This window comes from Ricinus communis, chromosome 5, assembly GCF_019578655.1.
Source record: "Ricinus communis isolate WT05 ecotype wild-type chromosome 5, ASM1957865v1, whole genome shotgun sequence".
Classification (NCBI taxonomy): Eukaryota; Viridiplantae; Streptophyta; class Magnoliopsida; order Malpighiales; family Euphorbiaceae; genus Ricinus; species Ricinus communis.
In genome coordinates, this window is record NC_063260.1 from 12933009 (window position 1) to 12948562 (window position 15554).

The window sequence follows — 15554 nt, forward strand, 5'->3', positions numbered from 1 at the left end:
AATTCATAAATTATATTTCTAATTAAACAATAACTCTAATCCTAAAAAGTAGCACATTAATAATATTCTAATATTATATTAACTAATAATTAGTTTTCTAATCAGATAATGATATTAATTCTATCATTCAAAAATAGTATATAATTATATTTTAATATTATATTAATTGATAAATTAGTTTTGTAATTAGATAATAATTCTAGTCTAGAAATAACATTTTAAATTATATTTTTAATGTTATATTTAATAATGAATTAAACTTTTAATTATATAATAAATTTTAATCCTAAAAATAATAATATCAATTATATTGATATATTAATTTATACAATATTAAAATTTATTAATTAATAATTTTATATTATTGTATTAATAAAATTTTAAAAAAAATTAAAGACATTTAAAAATAATTAGTTTGTTATTATTTTCTAAGATTTTATAAATTAATATTAAATACTAAAAAATTTATTAAATTGTATCTATCAATTTAATTTTATAATCAAAATAATAATAACGACCGTGCAACACACAAATAAACAAATTTTAACTTGTATATAAAATACCGTCTTTTTTGTTATTGGATTAATAATTAACTATTAAAACTACTCTTTACTAATTAACAATATCAACATCTATAATTAAATCTTCAAATTTATACTTTCAAATCATAATTATTATTAAATGGCATTTTAAGTTTCAATGTGAAAATATCTACTTATTTAAATTTCAGTAACTAAAAAAATCTAATGGAGCATGACTTATCAAATAAAAACTATATTAAAAGCCACAAATAAATGGTATCAACTAAAAGAAACTAATTTTCCTAATCCTTGTGTAAAATAAAAGTAGGGTATTAAAATAAAGAAAGTGATTATCAAAGCAAATAAGACATATGGACTCCAGTCCAAGATTTTATATGGACCGGAGACTATAAATACGTGTGAGAAAGAGCTTTGCAAAACACACAATGTTAGCCATTTAAAACTAAAAGTGAGAAGAGAGAATCTCACATTTTCATCCAAAAAACACAATCACATTTCACATGTTCAAGAATATGTTGACTTTTTCACTTTTTTTTTTTAAATAGCACCAATTTTAATTTTTTTAAATTATAATAAAATCAATTTATAAAAATTAATATTATATTAAAAATTATATATTAAATAAACTTTTATATATTTATAAAAACTGGTCATTTATTTATGTTATATGACTGTTATAATTATTTAACTGTCACTATTTTAAAAAAATTTATTTCCGATATGTGTATTTATTTTGACACATGAGATTTTTATTTTCTAAATTGGAATAAATAAATTTAAAATGAATATTATCTAAAAATAATATTTTGAATATATCTTTTATATATTTATAAAAACTACTCATTTACCTTCCTATTATCCACATGTCGTATTATTTTAATTATAAATAATAATATAAACTAAAATTAAATATAAAATCAAATAGATTTTTAATAATTTTATAATTAATTAAAATATTTAAAAATAATAATAAATTAAATATTTTTAATGTTTTTATTATCTTTTTATATTTTAAGATTTTATTAATATAAAAATATAAATAAATTAATAAAAAATTATAAAATTATACATAAACTTAAATTCTAAGTGTCAATAATAAGTACACGTCAAAATTAAAAATCACATGTGTTAGAATATAGTAACATATGTCAAAATTATTTATTAGACCATATACATATTAATTTTTTTTGTTCATCTACATGTACTAAAATGTTCATTTTTTATATGTATAATATCCATTAGATGTAATATTCTATAATAATTAATTTTCTTTGTATTTAGATATTCATTATCTATGAACTTGATATTAATTATGGTTAATGTTTATGTATATTTCGTTTAATATATTATTCATCAGTGTTAATATTAATGTTCACTATCTAGTACTGCAATGTTCATTGTCTGTATATATAATATTTATCAATATTCTCAAATAAAAATATTGATTATTTATGAAAGTATTTGTTATTTTTGTGATGCATATTATATTTTTTAATTGATATAAACATTCATCATTTATAGGTATAGTATTTATTAGTTTGTCAATGTATATTCGTCATTGATAAAAACCATACCCACTAATTCATTCAAATGACCATATATAATATAGACATAGCATAAATTGTTCTTACACAATTGGTAAACAAAAAAGAAATCAAGCTAAATTCATACTACAAATATTTATATTATGATATACATATATTTTCAACAAAATTAAGTTAACAAATAATAAATATTTAACGTTTAAACAATCAACATTCAACATATATTCTAATAAATATAAATTAATCAATATTTTAATACAAAATTAATGAACATAAATTATTTTTTTTAAATTACGTTAGCATCTGGCGCACATCAGTATTTGACGCACGTGTAAAGTTTGAATTTTAAATTTTTATACAAGTAAAACAATGCTGGATAGATCTCTATATGTATTGAGCTATATGGACATGGGTTCATTTTATAATTTGCGTACAAATTCTAATTATTATAACATGGACCCTAGCCCATGATTCTATATGGACCCAAGTCCATAACACGCGTGGTGCATTTTTTTTTTTAAATATGTGATACATTCTACTTCTAAATTGTATAACGTAAGAACTTTTGTCCCCGCTTCTTCATTATTTGTAATTTTTTTTAAATTATAATAAAATAAAATTATAAAAATTAATATTATATTAAAAATTATATATAAACTTGAATTCTACGTGTCAATAATAAGTACACGTGCCAAAATTAAAATCATATGTGCTATAATATAGCAACACATAATAACATGTACTAAGATGTTCATTTTCTATATGTATAATATGCATTAGATGTAATATTCTGTAATAATTAATTTTTTTTGTATTGTAAATTTATTATTCACGAACTTAATATCTAGTATGGTTGATGTCCATGTTCATTTTGTTTGATATATTATTCATCAATATTAATAATAATGTTTATTATCTGTATGTATAATGTCTATCAATATTCTCAAATAACAATATTGATTATTTATCAAAAGATTTTATTATTTTTGTAATGCATGTTAATTTTTTTTTTTTTATAATTGACATAAACATTCATCATTTATAAGCATAATATTCATTAGTTTGTCAATAGATATTTTTTATTAATAAAAATCATACCACTAATTCATTCAAATGAATATATATAATATAAACACAACATAAATTATTCTTATACAATTGGTAAATAAAAAAATAGTCAAGCTAAAGTTATTCTATAAATATTTATATTGTAGTACATATATCTTTTCAATAAAATTAAGTTAACAAATAATGAACATTTTACGTTTAAACAATGAATATTCAACATATGTTTATTGGATATAAATTAATAAATATTAAATATAAAATCAATGAATATAAATTATATATTTATTTTTAAAATTACATCAGCATATGATGCATATGCCAATGACAGTGTCAGATGCTGACATGCTATTTTACAAACAAAATGATACCGGATAGGATTTTGAGTCCATAAATCTACATGAATCAAGGTCCATCTTATAATTTGCCGAAATAAGACGAGTGTTTTGCTTATCTTCGTTAGAGCCGCGAGCATAATAAAATCTGAAGCCTAACGGCACCAACAAATTAGTGGATATATCTTCGAAAGCCAACGTCCCAGTCCAACGAATTACGGCTCATGGGCCGACTCATTTGATCAAATATCCAAAACACGAGCAATCTCCACTCTCTTTCTTTCTCGATTTCTGTAAATATGTTATATACAGTTTGCCACAGATAAAAGAGTTTTGGAAAATTAATCCTTTTGGGTTAATTAGCCAATATCCATAGCCACCACTCACAACAAAATCTCCACAAACATTCATTCATTTCCTCTACTTCTTCTGACTTCATATAAGCCTTTCTTTTGTTAAAGTTAGTATAGTCATCATGACCGCAGAGGTGTTGCAGCCGTTCCAAAACGGTGTCGTCAACAAAGATCTGTCCTCCACAAACCCTAACAACAATACCAACGCCACCACCGCCAAGAAATCCAGGGAGAATGAACGACGCCGTCGAAGGCGCAAGCAGAAGAAGAACAATAAAGCTTCCGATTCTTCTGTAACCGCCAATGCTAATAATGAAAGTAGTGATAACGATGAAGCCAACGGTAGTTATGCTAACGAGAATTCTGATCCTCAAAAGGTAAATGTGTTGATTTTTAGTTTTTTTTTTCTCTTCTTAATCCATGCTTAATTTGTAGCTTAGTTGATTTTGTAGCATTTTCTGGTAAAATTAGGGTTTTAAGGTGGAATTTATACGTGAATTACGTCTTCTTTGTGAGGTGTATTTGATCCTCAACATCTGGTGGTGATTTTTAGGGTTTAACTTATGCTTATTTAGAGCTTATTTGATATAGGAATTTATGGTGTTGTTTGATTAGGTATAGGTTATATTTTCTCTAGGAATTATGGTAATTGCGTGCTCTGATTGGTTTTTCTTAATTGTTCTTTTTCACAATCTTGTTAGGTTATGGAGCAAGTTGTAGTCGAGTATGTTCTTGAAAAGGCAGAGTTGGACGATGGGATGGATGAGGAGTTCAGGAAGATTTTTGAGAAATTTAATTTTACAGAAGCTGCTGCTACTGAGGTATCATGCTTTTTTTTTTTTGATATTCGAGCATCACCTATCACTTTTTATTTTATATAAGTATCCGTGTATTGCGCAGGAAAATGACACCAAAGATGAATCTGCACAAAATGCTGAGTCAAAGAAAAAGGTAGATTCTGACTCAGAAGAGGAAGAACAAGATAATCAACAGAAGGAGAAAGGAGGCATATCAAATAAGAAGAAAAAGGTTCACTTTTTAGTCTATGTTATTGAAGTTATGTTGTATTCTTCCTGGAGCTAAAACTAATGTTTCTTTATTTTTCAGCTGCTGCGACGAATGAAAATTGCAGAACTTAAACAGATATGCTCAAGGCCTGATGTTGTTGAGGTTGTTTTATGAATGTTTGACTATTTCAGTATATTTATTCTTTTTCAATATTATTTATTTATTTACTGATCGAGTATTTGTCTACTTTGCAGGTGTGGGATGCAACTGCTGCAGACCCGAAGTTACTCGTGTTTCTGAAATCATACAGAAATACTGTTCCAGTGCCGAGGCATTGGTGCCAGAAAAGGAAATTTTTGCAGGTTGGTAAATTGTAATAAATATAACAGTATTAGTTAACATATGTATGATTGATGGGTATGGCGCACCATGATAGACTTAGGGAAGAGGGTAAGGGAAGATAACGTCCATAAGGTTTGTCTTATACGTATATATGTGGTTCTTGCAGGGGAACAGCTGTGACAATGATGGAGCCTTGGACTTGTATGTGTTTGGCAAGGGAACCCTTGATTGATTTCTCTTTTAATATAATTTGCTAGTGTGGCTGGGGATGTAGATATTAATTTGATACAGCAGTCAGGATTATATTTTGTTTTTCCTGCACTTTTCAATCATCACTTATATTTGCATGTTACATATTATTGAGGTGCTAATTCATCTGCTTTGAGTTTCAGATGCCTTTCCATTGGGCTTAATGCTCGGGCTAGATTCTTCTAATTTTAAAATTTGTTTTGTTCTTTTAAAGTGAAGTGACCTTGGCTTATTGTCAAAGTATACTGGTAGTTTATTTCTTTGCGGTGTTACTTGTATTTCATCGGGTCCTGGATTTGTTTTGCAGGGAAAGCGTGGTATTGAGAAACAACCTTTTCAGCTTCCTGATTTCATTGCAGCAACAGGAATCGAGAAAATCAGACAGGTAGTTATGATGTTGCGAAGTTGTTACTCATTATACATTGATTTGTTGGGCATGCATGCTTCATGTTGATAAAAAATGTCACTGCTAGCCTGTTGCTCATGCTCTATCTGACTCTCTCTATTGGCTACCCTTTTACTTTCTTCTTCTTTAATCATTTGACTGGATTCTTCCAGCAACCAGAAATTTTCATCAAAAAGAGATTTCTTGTAGCCATGTGCCTGTGTTTTATTGTGGTGTACTTGTGGTTTTTATCGTTGGAGAACAAGCTATCTATTGTCTCATTTCTATTTATGCACTTCTTGTGGATTGAGATTAATAAATTGCTGCAATTTTATTTTTGTAGGCTTACATTGAGAAAGAGGATAGTAAGAAGTTGAAGCAGAAGCAACGTGAGCGCATGCAGCCAAAGATGGGAAAAATGGATATCGACTATCAGGTAGGTCACACTATCAAAATTTTTAGGATGTTGTGGTACTTCCCTTTTAATTATTCTTCTGCAATTAACTATGCATTTCTGTTCTTCAGGTTCTGCACGATGCATTTTTTAAGTACCAAACAAAGCCCAAACTTACTACTCATGGTGACCTCTATCACGAAGGGAAAGAATTTGAGGTATTGTTTTTCTTTTCCTTTTCCTTTTTAAATATGTTGCTACTTTTTTTGTTTAGCTTTTTATCTATTAGGCATTAGATTGCATGTGCTATCCATCTAGAGTTCTAGATTACTTTTGTGGGACTTATACGGATGTAATATTGTGCCAAACAAGCTAATGTGACTTTCTTTTTTAATTTAGGTAGGAGCATTTTTTTATTTGGTAAATATTTTGAAGCTTGCAAGTACCTCTACCTGTAGTTGTCTTTATAACTCCCGGACTTATCAGTCTGGTGTTCGGAGAATTGTAGATAAGCTTGCAAATTCAGTCTTCTGGTGCATAATTTAGAAATGGCCTAACAGCGTAAATAATTTAAATCTTTACAAAATCTTGCTATTTTGGCCAATTCTTTAAAAATTGTCAATTTAGCCACGATTTAGCAAATTGAGTGCAATTTTGGCTTAATTGAGTTGTTTGTCAACATTAAACAACAAGAACAGTGACATGGACGCCAATTAGGAAATGAGAAATTCAAATTGATGAGTCCTAATACCACATTATTTATACACGTTATTTAATTTTGAATTCTCATTTCCTAAATTGCGTTCACGTTACCATCCACGTTGCTTGATTTTGACTTGCAACTCAATTTGGCCAAAATTGTACTCAATTGGTCAAATCATGGTTAAATTGATAATTTTTAAAGAATTGACTAAAATAGCAAACTACCATAAAGGTTTGGATTTCTTAGACTATTAGGCCTTTAGAAATCAAGATGAGATAACATTAACATTGATAGTCTTATTTGGCATACGGTACTGGTTCTAGGCACAATAACAATGGGGTTTGGGTTGTGTGTGTGTGAGTTTCGTTTTTGATTGATGATTTTTCTCCTTCTATGCAGGTAAAACTTAGGGAGATGAAGCCAGGTACTCTTTCGCAAGAACTAAAAGAATCTCTCGGTATGCCTGAGGGTGCTCCTCCCCCTTGGCTTATTAATATGCAGGTCAGATTAGCAAATATCTCTATTTCTCTTAACTTCACTTGCTCTTCTTTCTTCTGATATTTGTTTATATTGTGATTTTCCTATTACAGAGATATGGCCCTCCACCGTCTTACCCCCACCTGAAAATACCCGGACTAAATGCTCCCATTCCACCTGGGGCTAGCTTTGGTTATCATCCTGGTGGCTGGGGCAAGCCTCCTGTTGATGAAGTAAGTTCTCTTACTGCTCAACTATTTAAAGCTTTCTGCAATTTTTCATAGTGCGTTTATTGCTCCACCTTTCGCCTGAAATTACTTTATACACCTGCATTGAATAACCATTTTCAGTTGTGTAACTATTTGCTTGTGTGTATTGGTAATAGTATGGGCGCCCATTGTATGGAGATGTTTTTGGAGTTTATCAACAAGAACAGCCGAACTATGAGGTATTCTCTTATACTAGTTCTGCTGCAACTTGATGGTTTTGTGTTTTCTGAATTGTATTTGATCAGGTCCTTTGTGTTGCTTGACCTTTTCAGGAAGAGCCAGTTGATAAGAACAAGCATTGGGGTGACTTGGAGGAAGAGGAAGAGGAGGAAGAAGAGGAAGAGGAAGAAGAAATCGAGGAGGAGGATTTGGAAGATGGCATCCAATCTGTGGATAGCCTTTCAAGGTTCAATTCCTTACTATCTCTTTTATTTATTTATTTTGTATTTATGCGCACACCCAAGCACTTTGGTGGGCTTATTGGCTGTGAAGCAAAGGGCTAGTATAGTGTGCTTGTATATTTCTTATTTCTCACTGTTAAGTATTAATTTATTCAATTTTCCACCATTTTTCAGCACACCAACTGGTGTTGAGACACCAGATGTCATCGACCTCCGTAAGCAACAGAGAAAGGAACCTGAGAGACCTCTTTACCAAGTGAGTATAATGTTGCGAACCTGTACTAATTTTGTGAACTCAGTATCATGACATTGATATATATTTTGTCTACATCTTTGAAGGTTCTTGAAGAAAAACCAGAAGCAATTGGAGCTGGGACTTTGCTTGGAACAACTCACACGTATACTATCCGATTTTTCTGAAACACTTTTATTTTTCTTTGTTTTTTTCCTTAATGATCTTACTCTAGAGATTGGTTTTCTCTTCAGGTATGTGGTGGGCACTGGTACTCAAGATAAATCTGCCGCCAAAAGGGTGAGAAGAGACAAAAGCTTTTTTATCAAATTAACTATTTTCTCTATTTATTGCACAACCTTGTATTTTTCTAAATTATAGATTTAAATTGCACATATCTGTGATTGTTAACAACCTTCTCAAACTTTTTCAGGTTGATCTTCTTCGAGGCCAAAAAACTGATAGAGTTGATGTTACCCTACAACCTGAAGAATTGGATGCTATGGATGAAGTTTTGCCCGGGAAGTAAGTGGAAGTCCTAGTCTTGTTATATGCATTATACTGTTACATTGCAATTAAATGGGTTTCTAACTTTGGTGAATTTGGCAGGTATGAGGAAGCGCGAGAGGAAGAGAAGCTGCGTAGCCAACGTGAGGATTTCAGTGACATGGTGGCAGAGGTGTGTAGCATATGCTTGCTAAAATTTGTCATTGTTTGGTTTCTGGGTTGCATACCTTCCTTGCTATAAATGGAGAACTATTGCTACTTAATCTGGTTCTGATATCCTCTACTGATTTCGAACAATTGATTTATGATGAACTTTTGGTTATAATTATTATAACAATGAGCTATTTTGTTGCAGAACGAGAAGAAAAGGAAGCGGAAGATGCAAGAGAAGGAGGGGAAATCAAAGAAGAAAGATTTCAAATTTTAGGGTAGTATTTGTTTGGCTTATTGAAAGCAGACATTATCACCAAACAAATAATTACATCAAATGTTAGTCTCTTCTGCGAAAATGCCTGTACTGTTAGATGCTGAGAATTGTCTATTGCCCTAGAATGTTTGATGCAGTAATGAGTTACACCAGTAATCTCACTAGTTTTTTTATGTATTTTTTTCTGTGAAATTGAGCCGAATATTTTGCTGTCAATTGTAGCATTATGGATGTTGCATGTTCTAGCTGATATCTCGACTCCAGTTTGAATGTCGAAAGAGGGGGGGGTTTGGGTTTGTTGGAGATGTAATGTTTTCAAGCGTCAGCCAGTTGTATTGTTGTTAGATAGGGATTTTTGTATTTACTGGAATTGAAGCGGTAGTCTGATATATACATATTTTTTCTGAACAAAAGTGAGAGTCTGATAGAGAATGGGTATCTCATGCGAAATTAGATTAGTCACTGGTTTGTTAATTGGTTAAGTGCTATAGAAGTTGGATATACAGCGTCGAGGAAGCAAGCAGAAGACATTACTAGACTTTCGAGGGGGCAATCTTTACACCTGTGACTATGTTAGTGGGTGGTGGTATGACGCATCTTATGACCATAATATATGCGAATTTAATTGAAAGATTGTCAACATACTCTCTCTCTCTCTCTCTCTCTCTCTCTCTCTCTCTCTGTAGTCTCTCTTATGTTGGTGCATGAGGAAAGGACCATGCAAAAAGTGAATGAATTTTAAAGATTCCTAAAGTGGATTATGGTCATCGTTTATGACGAAACATTTATTGTTATGGTTGTCCAGCAGCTCCTTCACCATTAAGCAACCAAAACAGCTGGATGAATCTTCACGTCGTAATATGCACCCTTTTTACCTAAGGTAAGATGTATGACCTAGACACTGTCCTTAGCCACTGTAGCCTTGTATTGTTCCTGTGTGCAGCTTAGGGCTTTACCCTTCCACCAAATAGGACTTTGCAATTTGCAGATTTTAGACCTCTTTGAGTACAAATTTTGAAGATAAATTTCATGGCAAGGATTGCGGATTCAGCACCAAAATTCTTCTGAAAACACAAATCGTCCCTTCTGATCATGCCCCCCTATCCTATCGAGGCATATAGATCCCATGTAGTCATAGTTGATAACATCCCCACGAACCAAAATTCTATATGGAAGACTACAAGTTTTGGTTTCTTCCCCAGCAATCACTAGAGAGTTGTCACAATTGTCACATAACGATCCCTCATATAAAGGGAAACAAAACAAAGAAAGAAGATGTCAAAAATGCATAATCATAGTATTTGGCGATTAACATAGAGTGACAGGATGAAGATATAGGGACGGCTACTGGCTTCCAAAGAGGGCACGTGTATGGGGCCCTAATTCAATCTATTTTAGCCCAAGTCAGAATCCAACAGTTGTACTTAACCAAATGCGTATATGCAGCTTCACTCATGACTCGACACATACAACTATATTCGTTTCACTCCCTTGCCCTCCTTTACTCTAAATAGGTACAGATTCACGGACCCACCTTGCCACCGCCATTGTCTTGCCTCAAATTCAAGGACGGCCATATGACATGGATTTGATATATTAGTCAACAAGACTTCTGACAGAAGTTTTTGTTAATTTAGATCATATCCTTTTCCTTTTCTTGCGTAACAGTGTTACTTTTAATTATTAATTATTAGTGTTAATCTTAAGATTTTAGGGTTCTACATTATTCAGAGTGGATTTCAAATTAAGACCCTCTCAAATTAATAAATTCATTATCACCAGGTTAAATTTTGGTGCTTAATTTAAATGATAACCATGCCTTACAAGAAGATTTTCTTTGATATCAATTGAAATGTGAGAATCGTAATATTAACTGATTAATATTGTAAAGATCGGACGTGGTTTTCACTCTGATTGTTAAGTAAAACCATATATCATCATCTGGTTGATCTTTTTGAAGGTTCCATTTATCTGTAAAAGCTAGTCAATCTTTCATTTGCTTTTTTCTTTTTCTTTTCCTAAACATAAAATTTATTTATACTAATTTTTTCAATTTTTTAATTCTTTTATAAATTTGATGCATATCTCTACTTATATATATTAAGCTGATAGATAATAATTACATATTTATTAATTTTAAATAATAAAATATATATCCTAATTATTTTTCTGTTTATTATAATGCTTGTACTAAATCTAGATGTATAAATAGAGAGATATTATAAATCCGAATAAGAATTTCCTTCGTTCTATTCCTGTCAGGCTTCATGAAATATTTCATTTCTTTGACCTGGCAACCTTCAGTAGTTAACAAAGGGAAACTAAATAGCTAATAGTCTCAGGTGCAACATAATTTACACAAAAAGAAAGAAAAAAAGAAAAAGAAATATAAGCCTCTGATATGTAACAGTGTCGTTTTGATGCTACTTTTATACAGACTTCGATCCTGGAAGTAAGCAAAGAACCACTGAATTTATTTGCAACAGATCTTTGACTTTGGTCAAAGATGAACCACTCTTTCAAAAAGTGGACATATAGTGTGTCGTGTTCCATATTCAGTTAAGAATCTTACATATCAATGCACTATATCTATATTTGTATGCAGCCATCACCAGGAAAAACAAGAAAAAAGAAGACTTGGAAAATGAGAGGCTGTTAGTGGAAAAAAAATGGCTGCCAGATGTGACTGGATGAATGTTTATGCACATTTATGGATCACGCATCAAGGGTGGTGCCCTGTCTTGCAAGCTTCGTTTTTCCATAAGGAGATGCATCCATGGTTTTCCTTGTACAATACAATGGGAAATTGCATTTTATACTAACTTTTCCTTTTATTCTGATCCATTACGATTGGATTTCAAGATGGAAGATCTCACAGCTTTAAAAAATAACTCACAGCAGTATTAAATTGATTATTATTTAGTACTTTACGTGTATAATAATTTTCAAGAACAAAACTCAATTGGGTTCGTGTAAATAATAAACCTTTATTTCAATATGGAAGTTTGCAGTTTGCACTTATAGATTGCTTCCTATGATCATCATAATTGGCCAGAATCCATCATATGCATATACCATTGAATTGAAGATTCAACAAAATCAAACTCAGTACATAGGTCCCTTAAATCCAAGTTCCAACCTGTAATTGGACGAGTGGTCCTAAGTCCCATGAATTAGTGACATGTTCAACGACCTCTTTTGGATCATTATGTCGTCTCGACACTTAATGATTGTTGTTATATTGATTAAACTAATAACAATTATATACTAAACCAGAAAAACAACCACAAAAGAGCCACCAAACATGGAGCAATAAAATAGTGAGAATATTAAAAAATAATATAATTGGTTCAAATATGTGATAGATTGTTGATTGAGGTAAGTCAAAATAAACTATATTAATGATGGGGCATGAGTTTGTTATTCTTAGATAGACTGGTTTTATAGTAAATGAATCAAGTTAGATTAGTTATTAAGCTAAACTGGGTATTATGAGTATGGTCGCTTTCTCATATGTTACACAAAACATTCTGTTTTCTCCTTTTGATAATGTGGAAAATGCGCAAATAATTTACAGTCACTTTACATACCTAACCAAACCGACCATGTTGGATTCCTGTTCACATTCCCTTTCTGAAACATCTAATGACACTTCATTAGTTTAATCAAATTGATTATTGTTTGGTGAAGGACTAAGTCTCATGCCTTTGTTCGTGGCTTAATTATGTGCACGTGCCTCTCGTGGTCCTATTCTCTGTGGCGGCACCCAACTTGCTGAAATAATTCCTCTCTCTCTCACACATATTATTCATCATTACTATAATCTTTCTATTTGTTCTCTGTATATTGACCAGTTAATGCCTGCAGTATAATTGTTTGGTATTCTCTTATTCGAGATTTTTCAAGTATTCATGGCCATGAATATATGCTCTCGACCATTCTTCTATGATATTGATTCTTCAAAAGAGTCACACGTCATAAATTAATAGTGTTTTATTATAAAATATTATATATATATGTATTAATTTTTTATTTATTATGACGTATGCACGGAGAAATAATAAGAATTTTCTTTTTATTAAAGCTTAGACCGTCTTCTCTGCCAAAGGTTTTTGATGGTTTCCTTATCATTCCCATAATATACAACATGACATAATAATAATATCACCCTTCCTAATTATAAAAGATTATAAGCCATTTAACTTTTATTAATACTCGCTGAAATTAAACATTTTAAGCTAGGACAGATACAAAGAAAGCTCCTCCGGAAAAGGCCAAGGAAGAAGACAAGTAAAACGTCTATTGCTCCTCTACTTTGTCAGTCTAGTAGCAAGCGCGGTTAGCAAAATTTAAAAATATAAAAATTACTCTTGAAACATCATTTAACAATTTACTTAGAATTCTTTTTAGTCTGATATTAACAAATTTATACTTGAAAAATCTAGAATTTAATCTTTGGCGACTCCAAATTGTTAATCAATTAATGAATCATGTAAGCATAATAAGGTGAAACGGATATATACTTATTCATGTTCTAAATTTAATAACCACTTGCATGGGGGAATATAGAAGAAACATAAAATTACTCTTATTAATGTCTTACTTACCTACTTAGATTTTTGAAGGAATAACAATTTAACAATTCAAAATATTCTTAATCCCAACAATTCAATTGAATTCATTTCAGAAGTAATGTATTTGAATTTCTTAAATTTTTTTATATGTAGTACTGATGATGTGTTTTTAATCTTTGGATAAATAAACTTCTATAATTTAAGTAGTTAATTATTAGAATGGTGGAAAGATAAATAATTTGGCAATTTTCGATATACATATACATGTATTTTAAGTAGTTTATATTTGGACTATATGAAAGAGTAAATATTATGATTGTTTTAGAATAAGAATGGGAAATCTAGTTTCTAGTATATATCTATATTAATTTTTAGTTCAAATCAACAAATTTAAAATGTTTATTTATATATAAAGTATGCGCTATAATAAATAAGAAATTGATATATATATATATATATATATATTTTTATATTAAATAATTAATATATACTTAATTATTTAAATATATATCAGTAATGAATGTATGTGACAACATATACAAAATGAGATGAAATAGGTGCGTGAAATGTAGAAGAGGTTAGTGATGATCCCATGGACCAATATACCCTACCAGTAATCACGTGGTTCCATTCCATTTGTTGCTTATCGCTCTTCTAATCAATGGTGACACTACCTTGATAGAATGCAATTAGTACATAAAAAATTAATTATTTTGAACACTCGGTACATTTAAAACATAACTCAAGCAACCATATATAATATTTCTTTTTAAGGAGAAATATTTTGAGTTTCTTTCATACTGGACATGTTATTATATTTATAATGACTGCAAATAATAAATAAATAAATAGCAGTTATTTTATATAAATAATAAGATCAAAATCATTTTAAAAATAGACAATTTTTACTGAAAAAGTAAATCCTTGATATATGCACGAGACACATAATAGATAAAATGCTTTTCATTTCATAAGTTTTCTCCCTCAAATTATTCATAGATGGCTGGGGTCTTTGGGATTTTATTAGTTTTATTTTCTGTCCGTAGTGCCAACCATTTTCATACCCATATTTTACTTTAAAAATGGAGCCTAAGATTAAATTATTGCTGCCTTTTTATGCATAGCATGAAAACTTCTACGTCTCTTTACAACTCATGCACATAAGAGCACCATCGACGGTGGTTAGCAACACACGTGTCAATAACCACTTTCACCTTAACGACTAAGTAAAGAAAACTTGGAAATTTTAGTCTAGACTATATGTATAAATAATTTAATATATAAATAGAGATAAATATATTAAAGTAAAAATATTTAAAAGAATAATTTAAAATTTTACATAAAATATCTACTTAGAGTGACAAATTAATTAAATTGACATATTGTATATAATTGAAGAATTCAGAAAAAAAAGAAACTACATGTAAAATTTAAAAAATATCCACTTATTATATAAATTTTTGACTAGAACTATTAAATTTGAGTACCAATTTGATAGCATAATTTATCCTAAGTAAGTGGTTCTTCTTTCTATAAGTAGAGAAATTATATTATGGATCGTAATTTACAAATTAACATGTAATATGAATAAAATAGTTCAATTAAGAATTAGTATATAAAGAAAATAAAAAAAAGTATCCACTAACTATTTATTAACTATATAAGAAAACCAAGTATACACGCTTACTATTCATGTTTTCACATATCAATGGTTTATTGTTTTATCATTTCACCATACATTCTATAT

The 15554-nt window shown here is 30.0% G+C and overlaps 1 protein-coding gene across 1 annotated transcript; it reads left to right on the forward strand.

Moving 5' to 3' along the window:
• Window positions 1–3765: 3765 nt before the first annotated feature.
• LOC8278554 (splicing factor 3B subunit 2) lies at window positions 3766–9449 on the forward strand. Its single transcript, XM_002518979.4, has 18 exons — window positions 3766–4216; window positions 4541–4660; window positions 4740–4868; window positions 4947–5009; window positions 5102–5209; window positions 5746–5823; window positions 6167–6259; window positions 6349–6435; window positions 7320–7421; window positions 7511–7630; window positions 7783–7845; window positions 7939–8072; window positions 8242–8323; window positions 8407–8465; window positions 8554–8599; window positions 8733–8824; window positions 8909–8978; window positions 9162–9449. The coding sequence occupies exons 1-18, from the start codon at window positions 3962–3964 to the stop codon at window positions 9231–9233; spliced, it is 1773 nt and encodes a 590-aa protein (XP_002519025.1). The 5' UTR covers window positions 3766–3961; the 3' UTR covers window positions 9234–9449.
• The last annotated feature ends 6105 nt before the right edge of the window (window positions 9450–15554 follow it).

What these genes read in the sequence shown, in the direction of transcription:
- LOC8278554 (XM_002518979.4), top strand. Translation starts at nt 3,962, where the DNA reads ATGACCGCAGAGGTGTTGCAGCCGTTCCAAAACGGTGTCGTCAACAAA. An exon ending in CAGAAGCTGCTGCTACTGAG is followed by an intron (nt 4,661 to 4,739) that starts GTATCATGCTTT and finishes TGTATTGCGCAG; the next exon opens with GAAAATGACACCAAAGATGA. An exon ending in TCTGTGGATAGCCTTTCAAG is followed by an intron (nt 8,073 to 8,241) that starts GTTCAATTCCTT and finishes ACCATTTTTCAG; the next exon opens with CACACCAACTGGTGTTGAGA.